This window comes from Poecilia mexicana, unplaced genomic scaffold, assembly GCF_051168715.1.
Source record: "Poecilia mexicana isolate PSO_F unplaced genomic scaffold, ASM5116871v1 scaffold_18, whole genome shotgun sequence".
Classification (NCBI taxonomy): domain Eukaryota; kingdom Metazoa; phylum Chordata; class Actinopteri; order Cyprinodontiformes; family Poeciliidae; genus Poecilia; species Poecilia mexicana.
This window is the reverse complement of record NW_028263387.1, coordinates 12,802,559-12,826,763: the sequence shown is the minus strand read 5'-3', so window position 1 is coordinate 12,826,763 and position 24,205 is coordinate 12,802,559. Positions and strand designations below refer to the sequence as shown.

The window sequence follows — 24,205 nt, the reverse complement described above, 5'->3', positions numbered from 1 at the left end:
CGAGTGCCCCCCGGATTAATTACATTCTCTGCAGCTGCAGCTGCGAAGTTACCGTATTAACCCGATACTTGCTGGAAAGTGCAACGTCTCCCCTTTCAGAAACCGTTGGAATTTTTCCACTTAGCGCTACGTGTGGCGGAATTACGGTACTGCAAATTTAGATGTGTCGCCGGCGACACATCTAAATTTGCAGTACCGTAATTCGCCGGCGACACATCTAAATGCCTTGACTCTGACATATGTGGATTAATAGATTTTTGCACTTTATTTTATTGTATTTCAATCCAATTATATTTTAAAAATATTTCAGTTGTGTCTGTTGAAAATTAAATATTACTGACAGAGCCATAAGAAAATATTGCTTTATTTATCTGATCATATTGGAATATATTTGTTAGGTTTTCAGTAGGTTCAATTAGGTTCACTAGACTATATGAGTCATTTAAAAAAATTTCAATGAACATTCGATCAGTCCGGCCCTCGGCTTGTAGCTAAATTTTTTATTTGGCCCTCCGTCCATTTGACTTTGACACCCCTGTTTTAAGGTATACATATGTGCAATTTTAAATTGGAATTTACTGTCACTGTGACTGTACACAAAATAGACCAGGATGTATTTGCACATTAACTGCAAGGGAATGCAAAAAGAAGAAAAAAAAAAAAGGAATTTACTGTCACTGTGACTGTACACAAAATAGACCAGGATGTATTTGCACATTAACTGCAAGGGAATGCAAAAAGAAAAAAAAAAAAAAAAGAAAATCCCACATGTCCCCTAGGGGGCTCTGTAGGCTCCTTCCGAGTCTTCGTATTCGGAATCGATAAAAGCCGCCGTTTTTTTTTAAATAAAACGAAAACCGAGTGGCGGGGGCGAACCCTCTCGCTCTGTTCGCCGTGTGCTGCTCTGTGGTGGAGGCGGGTCGAGTCTAAACAGGGCGTATCCTCTCGGTGCAGAGCAGGAAACATGTTGGTGCGGGTAAACGTTCCCTCCTTTGGTTGAGTTTGTCCAGAGTTTGGTTCCGAGAAGACATCCAACCGTCGCATCCCCACCAGCCTAACGGCCAGCCTCGGTCATTTAATGGCTAATTCTGACCCAAGTAAGTCTACACGCTTTTCCGGTTTCGGGTGTGGATGAAACTCGGTCTAATGCTGGCACGGACAATGATATTTGCTATGTATTTCCCTTAAACGTTTTTAAAACACTTTTGTTGTGCTATCGAGTCTTTATGTTGACGTTACAACATATTTTGCTAGAAAAACCGGCGTGTAGTAAAGCTGCTCGAGTGTCAGTTTCACATGTACAATGAGGAACACACACCATCTGACTCTCATTGTGTTGACTGAAAATGTATAGACATTAAGTTATCCCTCAAAATAAAACACATTTTAGATAACTCGGTGTAACATTTTCTGCTGTTAATATAGCATTTAAATAATAACATTAGTTATAACTCTTACTGTAACGTCAGAGGATTTGCACGCCACTCTTGTAGTTGTTATTTCCCTCCCATTATACACTGATAGGATACTTTTTTTTCTTTTTTTTTTTGAAAAACGGCAAAATGATTGACTCCAAACTATTTTGTAGTTTGGAGCTGTTTAGTTGATAGAAAATCTGTTCATGCTCGGTTTTTGGCAGCTGTGTAGTCATTCATGCGTTCAGCAAATATGCCAAACAATAACAACATCAAGATTTCCATATGAGCCCTGCTGCTTTTTGTTATCCAGTAGGATTGTAACTGAATATCTCTGTTCTGCAGTGTGCTTTCTGGAGTTCATTTCCCCCCCTCTTTTAACACTTTATTGTCCAAGACAGGCCAGTAAAACTTGTGTATCCAATTAAAGATTCATAAAACTCCTTAAATAGATTTATTTCTTTTATTGCAGAGGCCTAATTGGACCAAGAACATTTAAGAAAAATCATTTTTAAAAACTTTTATTGAGTTGGACTAGAAATTCCAAATGAACTAACTAAATTTATCACCCCATAGCAATTCAATTTAAACGTAAGATTTCTTTATTTTTTTAAATTCATACTTAACTTTTTAAGACTAGCAATCACAAACTTTAAACTAATAATCCATCACTTCCTTGGCCCTAGACGCTAAACTTCATAGATTATTGCAAGCATCATAATGAGGGATGAGGAAGAGTACTGTTGAGGAAATGTGAATATAGCAGTATTTATAAAACATGTCACAATTGCATGATTTCTCAATATGGTTCATTACTCACAAATGCAAATTTTGTTTGTGGGGAAACCATAGCAAACAGGCAGAGGATGACTGGTTCAGACAATTTCCTAGAATAACTACCTGTAAGACATAAAGCCAGGGATTATTCCTAAAATGTTTTAAACCCCTCTAACAAGATGCAAAAAAATCCCCCGTGTGTTGTTGTGGGCAATGACTATGCTATATATGTTTTTCTTAATCAGGTCAAGCTTTGTTGCAGTAACTATGACTTTTGCAATTTCCTGAGTGTTGTGACACAGGAAACCACAGTAAAATGGAGTCTTTTATCCCCTTCCACTGCTGACCTTGATGTGTGTATGGTTACGGTCAAACCAGTTTTGTTTTTTGTTGGGTTTTTTTTTCCCCAACAAGAATTAATCTTTATTCTACGTCCAGTTTATGCATATCTTATATTTTATAGAGACCTTCATCGAGCTCAACCTCATTTAATGATGATGATTTGAATCTGAGGTGACACTTTATTTGACGGGATGTGCGTAAGACTGACATGACACTGTCATAAACATGAAATAACACCTGTCATTAACATGAAAGGGTCTTTATGAATGCTGTCATGAAGTGTCATTCGGTAAATAATGACACTTTTAATCCAAAGTTGCTTCAAAAGTTGCCTTGAAAGTCCAACTTTGCATTAAAGTGTCATTATTTCCAAAATAATGCAAAGTTGGCACTTTTAATGGACTGTTGATGCAACTTTTAAAGCAACTTTGCATTAAAAGTGTCATTATTTACTGAAGGACACTTCATGAGAACTGTCATAGACATTCATAAAGACTTCTTTATGTTCATGACAGGTGTTATGTCATGTTTATGACAGTGTCATGTCAGTCTTATGAACACCCCGTCAAATAAAGTGTTACAGAATCGGTAACACTTTATTACCGATTCGGTTATAAAGTGTTACTTTATGAACAGTATGAAATAATCTTCATTATTTTATCTGGGGTAAAATAATGAAAAAAAGCCTCTTTAAAGGTAACAGTAAGACTACCAGAGGGAGTGTTATGACTGGAGTTCTCTGAAGAATGTAAAACAATATTCTTACCAAACTGACAATCAACACCACGCCATAGATCACAGTGGTGGCAGCAACGTGCTGTGGGGATCCTTCAGCCGGGACAGTGAAGCTGGTTGGAGTCCATGGGAAGATGAATGGAGCTAATCGGAGAGAAACACTTAGAGGCTGAAAAGACTTGAAGCATCTCACCAATGTGGCTATGCTGCATGTCATGTATTAGACTGGCCCAGTCAAAGTGGAGAGCTAAATCCGATTTGGAGTAGGTGAATGATGCCACCAGCGCTATTCTCACTGTGGAGATGGTGTGTTCGGGGTACAGTGTCAGCTTTCCACCGCATAAAGTGTGTTTATCCATTTTAAAACTATCATTTTCCTTTAGCTTCACAATTAGACACTACTCTGTTTCAGTCCATCACATAAAAATCCTAATGAAACACTCCAAGTTTGTGGTTTGCAACATCTGAAAAGGCTTAAGAGATGTAATTACATTTAGAAGGATCTGTAAATGGCTGTAAAGTGGGAGTGATGGATTTTTAACTTGACGCTGAACAGTTTACTGTCTTCTACTGAAGGAGTACTAAAGCAGCATTACTGAAGGAGGCACAGAGGTTAAGTCTTTGAGTCTCCCTTTTACTATATAATCTCAGGTTGCTTGGTAAATATTTTACAAAAGAAATGTGATTCTCTGGCCACAGCCGTTATGAAACATGCAGTTTGCAGGATTGAGACATTTTTTTTTCTGTCATAAGTATTTCTATTGACATCAGCTTGAAAGAACTTCAGCTTGAAAAAAAGGATTTCCAATATTTTCTGGATTTATACATGACTTGTTTCAATTTTCTGACGGGTAGTAAAAAAAAATATTTATTTTCAGTAATTTTTCGCAGCAAAATCCCTTTTTGCGTATTTCTGGAGAGATTGACTTCAGTACTTTCTTCCATCATTAAAAGAGTGAAGTTGTTGGACTGAGTTGAACAGTGTTGTGTATGTAATAAGCAACAAGGGAAATAAAATGTCATCAGTATTTCCTTGATCAGACATTATAAAAGGAATATTAGTTTCCTCTGATCACTGGCTGACTTTTTAAATATCATTAACAGCTGATGAAAGAAGATTGATTTTCTTTTTTCCTTTCATAAATTTTAAATTATGAAACCTGATGATGAATGCAGAGTTAAATGTGATGAGACCACCTACTTATTAGTCTTTTAAGGAGTCCCAATAAAGGAGAATATTTGACTTGTGTGGCTGGACATTACATTCTGGAAAGCAGAAAAATGAGTCAAATTAATCAGTGTAACTGGAAAGTCATAGAGTTGGACTTCCTTTAATTTACAATGTTGGTACGTAGCTCTAGGTTAATATTCTGACTCGCCACCCGTCATCTCGATGTGATTTTTTTTTTTTCAGTCTCACAGGATCTAGGTTTATTTTGGCTCGGCTCCAAGTCCTGTGTAAATACCCCTCTAATCTAGTGTCCCCTGGTCTGTTGTCGTGGTTTTATTGCTCCAACTGATCTGTGATTGTTGGACACTTTAAGGGGTCGTGCCTGAACACAGCCTGCGTACTGCGAGCTACTCACTTCTTCACAAAAGCACATGAAGACATTGGGTCACAAGACGGTCAGTGAGCAGACAATGTTCAATGTGTTCAGTCTGATGCAGCAGGAGGCTGGGACAATGGAAGAGGCCACATGAGTGGGTAGTGGGACAGTATAACATCTAAACCTTGTGCTCTGGCACGTCTCAAATGAAATGCAGAGTCAGGATCTTGGAGTTATTGATTGATATTGGTCTGAATTGTGAGCGCCAGCCTAGTCTTTTCTTCTTTTTTTCCCCCCCTGACTTTTACTATTGCCATCCATTCACTGATGTGGACAGGAAAGCAGACAAAAGCTCTCTTGTGTGTTTTTGCTGGTTTTGCTCACGTGACTCGTATGCATTAGGAGCCACAGCGGTGTCCACCGCTGCCTGATTGTAGATTACAGACTACACTGTGGTTACTGAAGATAGGAGCCACGTTCAGTAACTGATTGATCGGCATCAATCGGTGCACCCTTGATTACGATCATGACCTTACTCAGCCGATACTTGTGGAACCGATCTTATCCTACAATCGTATCTACCTCTTCAAAGGTCTGAATATCAGCCACTGTCTCCCTTTGCGAGAGGATTGGCTGACAGACCCGCCGACTGCGCAATGTAGAGCACTGCCTAATGAACAGTTAAATGAAGTTTGTATTTTTTCACAGTCATCATTCACTGATTTCAATGAAATTGGCACATTCAAGCGGAGACAGGGAGAAGATTCAGTATTAAAAGTTTTTTACTCTATCTTGTACAGTTGAATCAAATGTTTAGTTTATTGTCTTATGGAAAGCCAAATGTCAGAATAATGAGAATAATCCTTCATCTGTAAACCTTAGGAGTTTATATACACTAAGATTGCTATGCCTTTAAACCTCAGACATGCTGCTGCCTTGCATGACAACATGGATACGTCCAAATATATCAAAAAGATGCTGACGTCTGACGGTGAGGGGGGAAAAGCTTGTCTTTTTTATGTAGTGTGTTTAAACATGTGGTTTCAACTGTATAAACATTCCTGCTTCATGTAAACTGGTCTGGTCTTTCAACTCTTAAAGGTTTGGAGAGTTGAAGGATTGAAAAAAAATAATTCCTTTCTTCCCCTTCCTCCCCCCGAATTTTGTAGGTAAAATCTCTACCAGATCTGTTGAATTCATTTCTTGCTGCTTGCTTTGTCTTGTAATTCTGTTTTAAAATCCTAATTTTTTTTCCCCCCTCCTCTACTTTTTTCACAGCGAACACCACAACTACTGGTGGAAATGGTGAAGGAAGTGGCTCAGACTATTTAGCTTTTGCCTTAGTGCTGGCTTTCTTCGTCGTGGGCCTTACCGGGGTGGTGGTCTGCCACGTTCTGAAGAAGAGGGGCTACCGGGTCACCACCGCCCAGGAAGACGACGTATATGATGATGTGTTTGAGGAAGCCGAGGAGGCTGAACGACGAGGTAAGAGACGTTTATATTTACGTGATTTATGCACACAGCCCGTTTCGCTACGTAAACCAAACGGAAAGAAAAAATACTTTAGAACTTAAAAAAACTGATATGTTTATGCCTTCTAAAAGCATGTCGGTGTCCTGTAGGTTTTTAGATGTATCCCTGCTTCAACACACATGAGTCAATTAATCAGGTAACTAGCAGGTCTCTGGAGAACTCGACTGCACTGAGGTAGCTCAGCCATTTGAGGCGTGTTGGACCAGGGACGCATCTAAAAGTTTCAGGACACTGGTCTTTTATTTGAAGATGCCTGGTTATCTCTTATTGAAGATGGATCTGCTGACTTCCATCACTGATTGATGCATCTCCAGTTTCATTCTTAGTGATTTTAATATGTTCTGTGTTGCAGTGCATAGTCACTGTGGTTCAGACACAATCATTTTGATTAGATCAGAGAAAGCCATGCCCACTGTCTTATCTAAGAAAAATGTAGTAGTTTTTTTTTTTTTTTTTTGTTTTTTTATAAAACAGCCTTGGTGTGAAAGTAATACTTTCTCTGAATAAATTCAGGGTTATTTCAGGTACTTTGACTCATTCCTTATTGTCTGCATCCTTCCTGTCTGAGCTAACTTGCGATTTGAATTACTGATGTTTAAATAGATCTCAGCCTACTGAATTTCTGAAGTCTATGTTGCTTTTGACATGAGTGGAGTTACTGATGTTTTGTTGTTCCTCTGACTGTATTGGCAGAATAAAGTGGCGAACAAACACAGGGCATCATACATGTAGTGCCACGAGGTCAGGTTGTTTTTTTTTCTTTTTCACTTTCTGTTTTTCTGTAATGCTTAATTGGCTTTGATGGCCTTCTTCGTTAAAAGTAGTTTATATGAATAATTACCAAAAAGATTTTTAGGATATTCAGGTGCAGTTGCCTCTGTGGGCTAAGTTAACATCCTACAATTTGTATTCACAAAACTAAAAATATAGTCATAATTCTTTAGATGGCGACTTTTTGCTTCATTGATTTTTTTTTTTTTTTTTTCAGCATAAAATTACCTTGGTATCCCTCGTCAAATTGCTACATCATTGTGCTTTGTTACCGCAACAGGTTGTGTTACATTCCCTACGACGCCTTTACAGTGGAAACCAGTTTGGCATTTACGTTACTGGTAACCCGACACATTGCCTAACAATAATGGCTAATAACGGCTGCTGGAAAAAAACCTACTACTCATGGAAAAAAACCTTTACAATCCTCATAAGCTGATGAGACAAAAACATTGTTGATTTGTATTGAACTACGGGGCAGATGAACAGCAAAGCTGAAAAGGATAAGGATGCCGATGAGCCTTGATGCTTCGTGCTGTGGCAGCACAGCAGCCGACACCGAACTTATCCAGAAATTTGAATAACAGCAGCAACACCCAGTATCCTGTCGGAGTAAATATAGTAAGCAACACACTACTTTCTGCGAGAGTCTAAAATTTCCTTGATTACTGACAACCTCTTCTGTCTGCATACCAGTAGGGATGGGACACACTCTCACACCATGCCATTTAGAGCTTTATTTAAACAATGGCAGAAAGACAGACCATCTTAAGACCAAACAGAACAGGCCTGTAAGGTAATGACAGAAGAAGAGATGCACCAATTTTTGTAGCCAATTAGATGCGTTTTCTTCAACTTAAGTTCAGCCAAAATCAATTGGCCAAAAATCCTTTTAAATGTGAAGTGTGAGCGTTGGTGTTGACAGGTGTGGATATTTAACCCCTTAACTGACGACCCTTGGATGCGAGTCGGTGGGTCCATGAGGACACTGGCATCCTCATGACAGAGACTGAATGTGCAGGCGTTGTATAGTGTGTAGCAAAAAGCCAAACCAAATCGATTGACAAAGTGGACCAAGCCAAGGTTCAGAACCGAAATCCCAGTTAAATGTGCAGTGTGGGGTAAGTGAGAACACCTCAGAGCTTAGCAACAAGTGAGTTTTAGTGTAACCAGGAGCTTTGGCTCCAGGTTTTTACAGTTAGAGCCTTAAAGACCTTCAGCCAGACGCCTGGCCACTCCCACTATGAACAGACAAGCGGCATGTCCTCACATGAAAAATGTCAAGGTGGCAGGGAGTACTGAAACTTGACATGTTACTCTGCAGCTGCTCTGAGTCTGCCAGACCTCTTCCTGTCGGAGTACTCCAAAGTGATAGAGAGTCAAGGTCTTGCATGATGATTGCTCACAGGACAGTCACTTCACTCTGACTCGATTTCAAGTTGCATGTTTTACAAGTTGAGGTTTCTACAAGAAACCCATTGATAAGATCCCAGTATAATAGAAAACATGTTGCAGATATTTGTTTTATTTAATTTTTATTTTCAAACGTCCTCCACTTGTAGACTATTTTCCATCTAGCTAAAAGGATCATTTCTGATTCTTTTGAGATGTATTTAAAATCACTTGCCAGACTCTTATGTGGCTAAAGTCTTAAGGTCTTGGACTGATCTGTGGATCTCACTGTGGTGTTGGTTCTCACTTTAATAGTCAAGAGCCTACCAAGCTACAGATATGAGGTTTAAACAGGGCAATCTTCCTTTAAAATTGCCAAGTAATTATGTTATAAGTATGTTTGATAGGAAACACCACGGTGGGATTTTTAATTTTTAGGTTGGAATAAATCTGTGTATGTCTTAATTTAGTCTTCTTCAAAAGTTAAAATGTATGTGTTGCGAAAAAAAAAAGTCTGATATAATATTAGCTGTTTTTCATTATTTTGTCTTGTGCATCATTTTTTATTTCTTACTGCCATCTGTTACCTGCCCATTATGCCAAAACTCGCTGATCAATAAGCACATTATTTCTAACAGTGACAGAAATAGTTAATTTTCTAGAACAGTCATTATATTCAATGTTTTTTTTTATTTTTTTACCAAGCATATTTAAGCAGTAAGATGCATTTTAATCAGGGTTATTCCTTTTAACCTTCTTCTTTACGCAGTGCTTATTAGCGTAGCTGCTATGTTTTTGTTTGTTTTTTTCTTGCCCTCTTTTTGCACTGCATCTGCACACAAATTGTAATATACCAGTTCCTGTTGAAGTTATAAGTACCCAGTGCGGAGTGTGTTTTCCATTTTTTTTTTTTTTTCTTGGCCCTAGTTTCCAAACGAGTCATAGGTTTGCATGCATGAGGTTTTCTTTTTCCACTTTCCAGTCATGTGGTGGAGACAAGCAGGGTCAGCAATGAAGCAACCAGGGTGCTGGATGCTTTGGCCTTTTCTCAACTACTCTCAAGCTTCAATTACATTTGTGAAACTGACGCAAGTTAGAGGTTCCCCTTGTAGATCATAATGAGATTTTATATCAAATGTGAAGCCCGGAGGTGGGGAATTAGTTACAAATCTCTGTCATGAACTGCTATTGAAGGGATTTTTTTTAGCTGTGTGAGCACTCCGTCTTTCTCTGTTGGAGGTGTAAAAAAAAAGGTGTCTGTTCCTTTAAGGTACAGAACCAGGAAGACTGTCGGCAATTGCATTACTCATACTCCGACTCTCTTGTGGGAGTGTTCAGTGAGGTAGAAGGAGGGAAACAAAAAAAACCCTCTACCAAACGGTGTTAAATTACAGCTTTCTAGATCGTGCGTAAATCTTTTCCATGGTATCTGCCTCGATTTAAAAAGAAACGCAATCTGATGTACAGCAGTAAACAAAAGCAAGTCTTTGCTTCCCCCTTTACTTCTAGTAAAGGAAAAGGAATTAAAATCTCCATAGCTGGGTATATCTGGGCTTCATCACAGATGTGAGACAAGTGTTAGGAAGGAGTCAGTTTTGACACAACTCTGAGATCCTGTGCCGGTTCTTCTCACTGACACGTTTTCTTCTTGTGATCATGTTGGCTGGACATAAAAATGGTGTCTGTTCTGCTGTAGTTCCAGTGGGTTTCTCTCTGCATATACCTGCCATCTTTGTTGGAAAGCTCCACCTTCTTCGTGACATGTTGAAACAAACAGATGTGTAGTTTTTGTCTTCAGCTGATCCTGCCCCACAGTTTTGCTGCCGTTCTTTCTGTTCCACCACACGCCCTCCTCTGAAAACGCATTTTTGCGAACAATGCAGATTCCTGACGAGGATTATGTCACACCAGGAAATACCTAGGAAATTGGTGATTCTCCAGAGAATCAGAGGAAGTATTCAAGAAAGGAATCCAGGAAATACAAGTCGAGGAGAACTAATATTTAAGGGCTGCCTCATCTGATCACTGACTCAGTGTAGAAAATACACAAAGTTTGTCATTCATCTGATAGCATGATGACATTTATAGACACCATCAATATTTTTATTGCACTAAGACCATGTCTCCTGCTTATGTCCTTCCATAAAGTTATACAATATGCTTTATCATTGAGGGAGCAATAAATTGAGGTGCACCCACTGCATTTTTAGGAGTGGGACTAGGCATGGACTGTTATATGTTCACAATAGCGTTAGGTTATCAAAGTGTTTGCTAATATATATATATATATAATATATATGTATATATATATATATATATTATATATATATATATATAATCCAACTGTCTTTTTCTAATCAGAAAATTGATAAAACAATATAATATTGACCATTATGGTTATTTATTGCTGTTTCCTTTTTTTTTCAAACATAGCATAGCATAAATGGGATGCTATGCTCTTAAAAGAAAATTGAAGAGAATGGCACAAAATATTTCCTATGTATTTTTTTCTCCCGTAATTCAGAGCTCGACTTCCTTCTGTTCATTCTGCATGTCCACTTTCCGTAAAGACGTCCTTTTTCCTGTTGAGGATTTCCTTGGCATTGTCAGTGCTTGTCTTGTATTTCGAGAAGAGCCCGTCTGTAATTTACCCCACGACATATTTGGACAGGTGCATTTTGGAATGGATGAAATTGTCATTAGATTCTGAGGGTTATAACTTAATATTCTGTCAAAACATTTTGTATTAGCCATGCGCTGCTTTAACCTTGAGGACAAAACTGAAACGACAAAAAAGCGTAGCTGTTGTTCCTCCTCTAGTAACTGCTGACTATTACAGCTACTAGATTTTAAATACTATTTTGGTCTCCGCATTGTAACACATTTATGACACGCTAAGTGGGCTAAATTCACTTAGGCTACATAATTGGATAGCTAATAATAGCTACTAATCGCATTGCCTTAATCTTTTCTTTCCTTTCATGATTTATTGTATGTCTGTAATTTTATGCATTTTAGTTTATTCTTCTGGGAAATGAAGGAAAAGCACAGACATCTTCAGCCACCTCACTCTCAATGTGCAGCAACAAGTGGAAAAGAGGAAGCGTGCATCATTCTATGCTCCAAACAGCTGGGAAAACCTCTAGGGCCTTTTCTGGCACCCTATTAAAAGTACTTGCAACTATAGCAACAACATGATGGCAAACAGGTGGTTTTAAAACTGTAAAAAAAAAAGAAAAAAAGAAGTGAAACCATATTATACACCATAATACTGGAAACTGATATGATGATATTGGTGGAAGCAGTGCTGATCAGACAAATTTCAGGAAGTAATTGGTTTATAATGTTGACATATTCACTTACTCTTCTCTCTCTCTCTTCTCTCCACTTTTGGCTGAAATATTTTTTGTGACTTTTTTTAAATTACACATTAGCTGTTTTTATTTCATGTCTTTTTTTTTTTTTTGATATAATCAAATACTCAAATCTCTAATTTTCTCTCTACATGTTCTGTTAGAGCCGCATGAGACCATGAATGAAAACGATGACACAGTTGGACATATTATCCAATGCATCATGAAAAATGAAGGTATGTGTCCCACTGACTTCTTCCTCTTCTTGACACTAAACAGAAAATGCAAAAAAAAAAAAAGTCACCTTTACTGGGCGTTTGCTTTACAGACATGCAGCTATGGGATCAGACAACCTGTCAGTAGACAGCCTAACTGATCCTGTTTTCATATATATTTTTTTTTCTTATGGAAATTCATACCAGGGACAACTGCATTGGAACAGCTTTGATATAGCAGATTTGAGTGAACTCCTGGTTTTTCAGTAACACAAGTACTTATGCTTTTCTTCACCTTTTTGTATTGAAATCCAATGCCACTTAGAGGTAGTTCTGTAAAACGGGAAGTCGGGGATTACAAATTCAGTTCCCCGAAACTCAGAAGAATGCGAGAACTTGACTTCTGACAAAGTTGTCTGACTTATCAGTACAAGCACGCAGCGGTCAAATAATAAGGGAAAAAATGTTTTAATGTTGTCAGTGGGGAAGATTAATTTAAGACGCACTTTACCCAAAGTATTTAGAGGGCAGAGCAAATGTATTACATTTTCAAAACCCCAATTCAAAAACACAAAAAATACAAAAGATAGATAAATGCCTGTGACAAGCTTCATGAGCAGCTGTTTGTAACAGTGATTGACGATAAAACTGATATGTTCGTCTGTATGAAGATTATTGTCATTACATCCTATGCATAGAATCCTGCTTTGTGGCTAAATTGGAGAATAATGCAACAAGCTGGGTCCAAAACGATAAATGTGTGGTGGCTAAAAATGGGTGCCGTTTCTTTGTAAATCACTGTTCATACACAGGCTGACATGCGTTTCAAAACTGAGGTTTTCATTTTTGGACCAAAAGACAATTACAAAGTCGCCCTTCTCTTACCTGTAGAAACAATTCCAGGATTAAAGTATTAATGTCCCGACACGATCTTGAGAAACTCATCCATGCAGGTTTCTTTAGTTGATTGTTGCAACAGTCTCCTCACAGGTCTGCCTAAAACCCAGAACACTGCCGTTTGTGTTCTCACTGAAACCAGGAAGATGGAGCACTTCGCCCTAAAGTCCTCACACTGGGTCCCTTATGTGGTTTTGCTTAGCATCAAAGTACATTCAAAACCTGTTATTATTATCAACCTTCCAGATCACTCGCATCTTCTGGTTCAAGTCCTACTCTGCATTCTTTAATAAATAACATCATGAACTGTTGTCTGGTTTTCAGCCCGTTATTGTTTTAAAAATGTTTAAAAATATTTTTGTTTTCCTTTTAATCACGTGAAACACTTTGAATGGCCCCTGCTGCTGAAAATGTACTATAATATAAAATGCCCTGAACTCTGAACTTTTTTCCGTCTCGGTGACTAACGTAACGTATGACACAGAAAGGCGTTATTGTCTCCCGAGTTTTACGTTGGCTTTAGTGGTTTCACGAAATGACTCAAGTCCACGAGTGTCGGACTCCTTTGACGGTGACTCATTTGTCTCATTGTCCACGTACTGGGAATCAGGTTTCCTGAAGGAAGCTGTTCACTCTTTGACATATTAGCATATGAATACATGGACTATTTCAAGAAACTTCACACACTGAGTTGTGTTTTTTTTTAAAAATTTTTTATAAAGAAACTGGATGCTATTTATATCCCCAACACATTTTTGAAAAGGAGCAACCCAGAACATGTAGAGCATTCTATGGTATCCAACTCAAAGGGAAATGCTGCCCTCTACAGGCGATTCCCTCACACACACGCACTGAGCTCTCAACTCAATTCAGATAAGATTCTTCAGCTCTCTTAGTTCATCATCTTCAGTTACATGCTTGTGTTGCGTCTTTAGTTGGTTCAAGCAGCTGGCTTCAACACTGAACCCCTTGCTTTAGTGCAAATATGTGAGTGAGCCGTCATAGCAATCAGTGACCTCTGAAGTTTATAAAACGGATGTTCCACCTACTCCAGGTGAGTTTAACCTCTGCCTCTCGCTGCCTTTTTTTCTACCACACAGTGATTCATTAGTGTGAGGCATCAATTTTGGAAGTTTTTTTACAGTTTGATTATGTATAGGAGAATACATAGTGCAATGAAACCTCTTTATATATTTGTTGTTTTTTTTCAGACATGCATTTTTCAGGCCATGAAGCGGGTTTTAATATCAGACAAAATCAAATTATATTAATTATTTATGTATTATCAAAACAGCCTCGCTCTATTTAAAAAGTAATTGCTCCCTATACCTAATATCTTACTGCCATTAAACATTTGAGAAAACTGGAAGTGAGTTGTTAACGGCGTGTTTAACGTCGCATCTAAATTGGATTTAAGTATGGCCTTTGACTAGGCCACTCTGAAACGTGTTAAAATGTTAGTGTTTTGGGGGCCAATCAGAGTATGCTTGAAATCTGATGACCGGACATTTCCCTTCGTTCTCTGGTAGAAAGTAGAATTCGTGGTTCCATCAGTTGCGACACGTCATCCAGAACAAACCATCACTTTACCACCATGTTTGACTGTAGGATGTTCCTTTACTGTTCATTTTATCCAAGATGATTTTCTTTTCTTACCTTGATAAGTTATACTTTATATATATAACAGAATTGTAATAGATGCGCAAGGACTATTTTTAAGTGCTTTCCCAACTAGTTTGACCTTTTTTCTTTCTATTTTGTTTCATTGATACAATTCACAAATAAAAATCCTTTTTCAGTTTCTTTTAAAAGCCCCCCAAGTGACCTTAAATTGTACTTTTATGCTGCTACCGCTACCCCTCCCACCACCGACTAACCAAACAAAACACCCCGTGGTAGTTTTATGACAGGAGGATGGTTCACGGAGAAGACGAAGGCCAGCACTTTGAGTCAGACGTCACTACAGATTTTCATAAACTCTTACCAAGTCATATCTTATTTTCCCAATCTCTTTTTAAGCTTTCGGTTCAAAGATGATGTTGCATGCTTATGATAAATGTGGTGTACACATCAAGGTCTGGCAGGTTGAAATGTGTGCCTATAGGGCCAAGATGTGTAAATCTAAATCCGAGTTGTCAGCTCTACCAGTAAGAACTTGATTTTATATATATATAAAAAAAAAAAAAAAATTCCCTTCTCACCCTCCGCGGGTGGTCTCTTTCATCCTCTGAGCTCGGGTCCTCTACCAGAGGCCTGGGCCATGAAGCGGGTTTTAATATCAGACAAAATCTGATATTAAATATATCAAAATATATATATATATATATATATATATATATATATATATATATATATATATATATATATATATATATATATATATATATATATATCCATTGAAGATACTGTACCACTCTCTGCATCGGACTCTGCTGCTGCATGTGTTTCCATCTGTTTTCATACGACTGTCTGTGTTCCTCCTCAGCAAATTCTGATGCTCTGAACGCCATGGTTCACCAAACCAGCATTGATTCAGATATGTAAGTACATCATGTTTACAAACATCCATCATTTCTTTTTTTTTTTTTAAACCCTAAAGGCTGAGGTTTCTTGCTTTAAATGGCCTCCTCCACCAGGTGGCACTACATGCCTCCTTTTTAAAAGCTTTCCAAGTCGACCATCACATTTATGAGCAGCACAGGAATTCTCTAAGTCAGGGGTGTCAAAGTCAAATGGACGGAGGGCCAAATAAAAAATTTAGCTACAAGCCGAGGGCCGGACTGATCGAATGTTCATTGAAATTTTTTTAAATGACTCATATAGTCTAGTGAACCTAATTGAACCTACTGAAAACCTAACAAATATATTCCAATATGATCAGATAAATAAAGCAATATTTTCTTATGGCTCTGTCAGTAATATTTAATTTTCAACAGACACAACTGAAATATTTTTAAAATATAATTGGATTGAAATACAATAAAATAAAGTGCAAAAATCTATTAATCCACATATGTCAGAGTCAAGGCATTTAGATGTGTCGCCGGCGAATTACGGTACTGCAAATTTAGATGTGTCGCCGGCGACACATCTAAATTTGCAGTACCGTAATTCCGCCACACGTAGCGCTAAGTGGAAAAATTCCAACGGTTTCTGAAAGGGGAGACGTTGCACTTTCCAGCAAGTATCGGGTTAATACGGTAACTTCGCAGCTGCAGCTGCAGAGAATGTAATTAATCCGGGGGGCACTCGTTTAATAGACGGTATATTTCGGCAATAACTTGGTGGATATTGAAAGTTCCGGTTGTTATGGATACATGGGTAAGTACATCATCTCACAGAACATTTAAAGAACTACTTACAGTTCAAATAAGGAAGATATTTTTTTTCAGACGGGGTGCCGGCTTGCTGCGGTCTGCGGGCCGGTTCTAATAATAAATCAAGATCATCCCAGGGGCCGCAAAAAACCTTCTCGCGGGCCGGATGTGGCCCGCGGGCCTTGACTCTGACATATGTGCTCTAAGTAATCAGGCCACATTTATTTTCTTGATTCTTTTCCAGATTGGCAGAGTTTGATAGAGGCCAAGCAGCCTGAGAATATTCCCAAAATGCCATAGTGTCCCACAGCAGTGCATTGTGGGATTATTAAACCATGCATGCAGCTGTTCTGGCTGGGTTTCTAGCCAGAATGCATTGTGGGTCTGGGAATTTAAATGGATAAAAAGGAGAACAAAATTAACATTTTAAAGGGCCTTAAACATCTACAGCATCCATTACTTTAGACAGAGTGGATTAATGAAATATTAATTTAATTGGGTGTGTTTGCATGATTATTTTTAGTATATTATCAATATTTTTTTTTTTACTAAGAAATCACAGTGTTTATCTACATGGATTTGTGGCTGCACATTTGCATTCGGATTTTGCTTCCTTCAGATTATTAAAAATAATTTAAAAGTATCCAATGTTCTTGCTCTGATCTAGACCTTTATTGGGGTCATTTTGACATCGGCATTCTAAATAAAAAGCTTTCTGCTTGTTGGTACACGATGATCCTTAATTATAAGAAGAGGAGCCGATGGGAAGAGATGACTCAGATCAAACTTTTTTTTTTTTTTTGTCGTCTTTGATATCTGTAAATGTTAACAAGAAGGGAAATGAGAAAATGGACACACTGGAAGAAGATATGGCAGTAGAAGCTGTAAATCGAATTAGTGTGGTATATTCCCCCCCCACCTCATCTGTCCTCTGCTTTTATGTTCCTTTCATATTTTTGTAGAGGAAACCTGTTTTGGAGGAGAAAGGCTTTCTTGGACTGAGTGAATAAATGGCGGGAGTCCTGAGGTCCTACTCATTCATCACTCTTTTCTCCGCCAAGCTGCCTTCATGCGTTTTGCCTTCTTCAGTTCTCCCTCCAGATATCTTGATTCACATATTTCCAGTCCTTATTCTCCCGTTCACTTTGCTTCCTACTGTCCAAATTGCTCTCCATAGTGGCCCCTTCCTTCTCTGGCTGCTACAAGCCATATCTTTCTGTTTCTCTCTGCCAGGTCGGGCAGCCGTCCAACGGATCACTTAGAGATGGTGGATAGGGGAGAAGAGGGGTTTTGGTTGGGGTTGATTTATAGGATACACAGGCGTAGGGTGACGGACAGAAACACAGAGACTTGGACGGAGAGGAAAAGAGGGATGGAGGGGAAACCACGAGCAGGAGAGCGACTGTAGTGTGGCCAGGCTGTGCTATCTTCCTTCCCACATTTGCTTCTTAACTTTCCTTCACCAGCTGCCTGCAACCGTCAGTCTCCGTCAGCTTTCACCTCATCATATCTTTTTTTTTTTTTTCCCCCTCTCCTGTGGAGGTGTACATCCTAACTACACACCTGCAAAAAATATTTTCAATGTGCAAAAATTCAGTTTTTTGTACAGAATTGTAGGCAGACCTATAGAATGCAGGTATGTCCTTCAGTAAACTAAAATTCTTTATTTTAGTTTAAAGAAAGTTTTCTTTAAACAGTAATACAAAAATGTCTGCCAACTATATGGATTACAAAGCATCCTTTCTAGTCTAGTGTTTCTTGGGCTTTCAGTCCAGATGTAGCTTGTAGCGCCGTGAACTACAGATGGCTGATTATAGGGGCTCGTCACAGCTTGTTGTGATATTTATTGTGATGACAAGAATTTGACTATTGCTGCTTTTATAGAAAGAAAATCAGACCCATCCTTGTAGCTTTTGTAGTCATCATCATGTGACGTTTATTATCCAGATGAATCTGAATGAAGACCGTGGAACAACGATTAACTTTACCAGGAGTGTGTTGCCTTTCTAAAATTACAAGAGCTCATTGATGACTCATTCACAAAGGCAACCATAGCAAGATCTGCAGCACTACAGTCCTAACATGCTTCATTTAAAGTCGGTGCAAAAACACAAAAAGGCCGGTCTCAAACTTCCCTTGACTGAGAGAGAGACTTACTTACTTACTTATACCTGTAGCGCTCTTCCCACCGTTCGCTATGAACCGACCACTAAGCAGTTCTGAGAGGAGACAGGCTGTCGAAAGACTTCTAGTGCCAAAAAATTACTTTAAGCATTTAACAAGATTTCAACTTCTGAGCTGTATACAGGTTTTTCTTTTATCAATAAAATGTCAAAAGCTAGTAGACAAAATCTAATAGTTTGTCCTGGTTTTTGAGACTGACTGTTTTTCTTTGGAAAAAAAAAATTAGAAAAGAAGCTTCGAGTTTGTTTAATTTATTCCAAAATGTTATGATGTTTTCTCCACACATAAATAGCATTAATCGGCCAGAAATTCTCAATTTTTACGACTTCATTGGGATGAAGAATTCCCTTTCTTCATCCCAAATCAACTTAATCCCAAACCAACTTAATCTCACCTCGCCACGTGAACGTGGCGAGGTGAGATTAAAAGAAGCAGTCTTTATTTCTTCTTGAAAGAAAAAAAGCTTTATCAATGTTAATTTTGAATTGCTTGATTTGTGGAGGACTGTAGGGTTGAAGTTCTCAAGTTTTTAGGGAAACCTATTCTCAGTCTAATTGGTGTGTGCGTGTGCGTGTGTGCGTGTGTGTGTGTGTGTGTGTGTGTAAATTGAGGGCATACTTTTGACTTCTAAAAAGTTGTATTATGTAACTGGGTATTTGCATACAACAATCTGTCCCTCACCCTTTTGATGTTTTTGCAATTTAAAAAAAAAGCTAATAAACCTAATTCAACACATCAACCAATTCCTGCTAAGCATGTTGACGTCCTTTTTCTCCAGTGTTTTTTTCTTTCTTTCAGTGAAAGAGAAGTGGGCTCAAAATGATTGAGTCTCCGCATTGCTTATTTTCATCAGGCTGCTGCTGCTGTGTTTCTTCCACAGTAGTGTGCAAACAATACAAACCGCTGCTCTCCAGGGTCATAAAAGACAACAACATGTAGGAGAACAAAAAGATGAGAAGCATGGCCTTAATTAGCTCCTCTTGCTGGAATCCAGAGATAAATTTTAAATTGAAAAGAAAAAAATTGGAAGAGGGGACGAAAAAGAAAAACCCTACAAAAAACCGTATCATGACGGCACGTCATGATACGGTTTTCGCCGCTGCAAAGAGAAACTTGCCAATTTTTTATTTTTTTCCTGCCTTAAAGAAAATCAATGAGGGCTGGTTCTCAGGGAGCTTGTCAGTAATTGCTTAGAGGTATGAAATATTAATGTGTCATTCAGCGGTGATGGGTTTTAATAGAGGAAGCGCCGCTCTACTGAATAAGCTTTAATTTTCTCTGTAAGACTGATTGAAAGCAAGTTGTTGGTTAGTTTGGGAAATTTCTCAAAGCTGCCTGTGTCAGTGTTTTCCTTTCATTAAGCGTTTGCAGTATCCGTAATGAAAACTAAGCTTTTAAAATTGATCTCTTTTAATAATTATTGTTCCGGGGTTTAAAAAATATCTTTTTTAAACCCCTGCTTGAGGGTTTAAAAAAGATATTCGACGCGTCAAATATCTTTGCTTTATTGTGCGTTGGTCCACGTAAGACGTCTAAAAATGACAGTATCCTGATTGTCAGGATATGAATTACCATAGCAACCGCTGCATGTCTGAATCTTTCTTCTGGTGCTCTTGAATGCATCACTCATCCTGTCCTCCCCCCCTCCAGCCTAAGCTAAATTTCCAGAGTGTGCCGGTTGCTTACCAGGTGAGGAAACCTTTAGAAATGTAAACGGCTCACGGAGAGTTTTCAGTGTCGGATGCTTGACTAATAGACGTGAAGGAGGCACTGAATCAAAGAGTGCCGATAAGGAAGAGGCGTTTAAACAAATGGGACTTTTACTGCAACATAAATCACAAACTGTGATAAATCCCCGAAGTACCAGGAAGTTAGTTTAGTTTGAAGTATGTGCATTTCCTTTATAAATCTTTACTGTCTGTTTTGTTTTTATTTTTTTCCAGTGCATCGTCCCCACCGCTCACCCCCATATCGCCTCCAGAAGACGCCAAGCCCTCATTCAACCATCAACACACCATCGGCAGCGTCAACGCCGACGAGAACAAATGTCCGCTGACCAAGAGGCCCTCGCAACGAAAGTCAGTCAGGCGCCGTCCTAGTGAAGTCACGGTCCTCTCTGTGGGCAGGTGGGTAAACTCCTTAACTCGTAAAAGAACTCGTTTACTGATGGATTTTCATAAAGCATAAAACTACCCATTTGCCTTTAACTAAAATCAGAATATTACACATTTCGATTAATATTAATGCATGTACAAAAAGTGCATTTTAGTTATTTTTTTGTTCTGTAGTCTACAGTTGAAGATAAATTATGGGTTTTCAAAATTTTTACTTATAAAAATTGAACGTAACTGAAGTTTTGGTGCATCTCTTGCCCCTGATGTAGTCAGAAACGCGTCACATACGTTTTAAATATACGCATGTAAATTTGGATTTTAAACCATCTTTTTTTTATTTATTTTTTTTTATCATTTTGGCAGAAGTGTAAAGTTACATATTGGCTTTGTAAGAACTGCTGATTGAAGCGTCAAGTTTAGGTTTCTTTCTCTAATAGATGGAAGTAGATGTGACTGCAGAGTCTTTCATGCATAGTGTTGATTTGACGCTCACTTTCTGTGGATTCTTGGTAGCATCGCATTACTAAAGTGTTACAAAATCAACAGGAAGGCCGTTCTGTGTCGCATTGACCCCTTTTAATCAAATCATTTTTACTTCTTAAACTTCAAGAGGCTGCACTCTTTGATAGCCTTCAGCGTGAAGTGAGTGCTGAAGCTGGGTTCTAATGACGTTCTCATTTAGGCCACAAACGGTAAATATAGGAAAACGTTAACATTCTTTTCTTCTTCAGGTTTCGTGTGACAAAGTGTGATAAATCAGGAAAGGATCGAAACTCTGAAGGCAGCTACCAGTTGGCGTCAGCAGACGCCTCCCGCAACAGCAAAGTCGTGACGCAGTCCCTTAAGGTCGGTTCCGTTGGAAACTTTAATCGTCTCTGATTGCGTAAATCAATTTCAGTTCAAAGTCTTTAAATCTTAAAAAAAAATAAATACAACTAATTAAATAGAGGGAATAAACTTAAGGTTGTAAATGTTATAAATCTATCAATGGGGGGGGCGGACCTACTGTTGAATACTTTTTAGGAAAATAACTGATGCTGGCCTCTAACGAATCGTACGTTTTTCTGGAAAGAAAATGTATTCGTAAGTTGATCAGGGTGTTTTAATTGGTACTCCATGACTTCCTGTTAACCTGTTCTTCAAAATGGGAAAGGCTAGAGATCATACCAACTGTTAAACTTGGCCTCAACTGCAGTTGGAACAATAACTGAAAAGTTTAAATGATTCTGACAAGCAAGGCGTGATATGGGTCCATGTTTATCTGCTCTTCACACACCATAGGGAGGAAGGTAAAAATCTTGGGATTACCATGTCTCTATGACAACCATGTTAAGGTTTTTGTACACAAAATCTGTTTTTTTTTTTTGTGAGGAAAAAGAACTGGTGGTAAATTTATTAAGAGAAGATGCCAGGATAAGTCTGGAGCATAGAGCTGTTCTGATGGTTTAATTAGGATTATTTATCTGTGATAGAAATACTTGTGGAATAACCCCCAGAAATTCAGCTTTTATGTTGCAAAGTAAACACATCAGAGGTAGAAATGTTTAGCCCTACCCACAGTAATTGATGCTGTGTGAGATGTATAAAATAAGTACATATTTTGCATTTATTTCTATATAGAGTGGCTAGTTTCGACTATGCCATTTTGAAGAGTGGTGTTGTGCTACCTGACGTAAACAATGAGCTGTGCGGTCAGTACACTCTGATCAACCAATAATTTTGTGAGAACAAATAAAGGTTGGATTTTTCTACATGTTTCAGTTTGAGGATGTGCTGCTGCAGTAAATTTAGGGGATTTTTTTCCCTCCTCCTCTTTATGTTTGTGAGTAAATGTGGAGCCTTTGTCCAGGTGTGACGTAGTTCAGACACGTAAAACGGCTGTGCTGTTGAGCAGGACCTTAGTGTTTGTTTCTGTCCTTTAGTTTAATCTGGACGCTGAGAGCTTCTAATCTGAGAGGCACCATCTGAGGATTTGGAACAACCTGATTTAGATCCATCAGACTGAATCAACACCTTAACCAAATTTGCATTAGTGGGGTGGGGGGAAACGTTGTGCTGACTAACATCCGTGTTTGCTCAGTTCCTTACCGTAAGCCCTGCTGTTAACTTTTAGCTTTGTCATGCTGATGCTGTAGGAGAAAAGGAAAAATTCCCAGGATGAGGAATGAAACCTGCACAGTGATAGAAAAATAAAAAATAATAATAATCTTTTATTTAATTATTTTTATTTTCCTGACAGGAAATGTCAGAAGACTGAGAGGAATGATAGAAGTTCAGGTAACTTGTCTTGTTTTTTTTTTCTTCTTTTTTTTTGTTGCATATTTTCAGTATGTTACTTTCCTTCCTAGTTTTCCACACGGAGAGCAGGACCAACATCTTGGCACTTTAGATTTCCTTTTTCTTCAGACTTCAGAGGGACGAACAGATCCAGGAGGGGTCTCGTCCTATTATAGCTCCAGCTGTACAGAAGAGGAAGAAAATTTGCGCCTTTTTTTTTTTTTTTCTCCTTCCTGCAGTAAAGTTCCAGCAATGCCTGGCTCGGAGGTGGGACAGCAGCCTGATGCTCTGAGCTGAGTTTGAACCAGGGCTTTCAGTAACTATGGCAACACACCAAAGTGCTCTATGACGGATGTATGTATATATGTTTTTATATGTAGAATAATAAAATATAGCATTGGTGTGTGTTGTATCAATTTAAATGATAAAAGACACCTAAAAGCAGGCAGAGACAAGAGCTGGTGTTCTAAAACAGGAAGCTGGAGCGAACCGATGCAGCACCAGGAGATCCACCGGGTCAGTGCCACCGGGGATATGTCATCTCCTGTAAAACCGTTAAATGAACTCAAAGTGCTTTTTACCATCTCTCATCATCAAGTTTCTATTTTATTTTATTATTTAATTATATGTTTTTGTGTGTGTTCTGTCTTGCCTCAATAAAGAACTCCAAGTCAAACTAGAGAAAAACTGCACTTCCTACAGAAATGCAGTGTGAATGCCGTAAGCTGAATATTTTTAGTGTAAATGGGAGATGCATTTGAAGTCAACTGCAGAAGACTAGCAGAAATGTAAGAAATGGGCAGAAGCAACAAAATAAAGCAAAAGGCCTGCAAAAATGCTACTAGAAAAACTGCACAAGAGTGAAAACATCTACTCAATGCAAAAATCCCACCCAGGATATTAGAAATTTGAGTAGAACACTGTTTACAAAGCTAAACTAGGGTCACAACCACTTATGAGCTAAAATTAGCTAAAGAGGTGAAGCTAGATGAAATACTAATAGCCTCTACATTAGGTCTAGCATCCTGACCCAGGGTAACATACTCCACGCAGTGTGGAAAAAAACCCATAAATGTAATAACCAGAAACAGTCTGCATTATTCTTTCAAAGCAAAAGAGACTGCTGTTCAATGTAGACGGTAAGAAAAATGATTTTTAGCTCCAGTGCAGAGTAGCACACGTGTTGAAATTAGCTAAAGCTGATGGATTATGGGTTGTGGAGCACTACCATGTTTCATAACATTAAAACGTTCCATCTAGTGTGATAACAGCAATGTATAACACAAGCTAATGTTAGATTAAAGGCTGTCAACAACCTGCTATCATTAGCAATTTG

At 38.4% G+C, this 24,205-nt stretch overlaps 1 protein-coding gene across 1 annotated transcript; it reads left to right on the top strand.

The window, feature by feature from the left end:
* The first annotated feature begins 549 nt into the window (after positions 1-549).
* Positions 550-23,556, top strand: rell1 (RELT like 1). Its single transcript, XM_014998697.2, has 8 exons — positions 550-1,097; positions 6,095-6,301; positions 12,030-12,101; positions 15,463-15,517; positions 20,422-20,604; positions 21,324-21,438; positions 22,832-22,869; positions 22,941-23,556. The coding sequence occupies exons 1-7, from the start codon at positions 1,079-1,081 to the stop codon at positions 22,847-22,849; spliced, it is 669 nt and encodes a 222-aa protein (XP_014854183.2). The 5' UTR covers positions 550-1,078; the 3' UTR covers positions 22,850-22,869; positions 22,941-23,556.
* Positions 23,557-24,205: the final 649 nt, after the last annotated feature.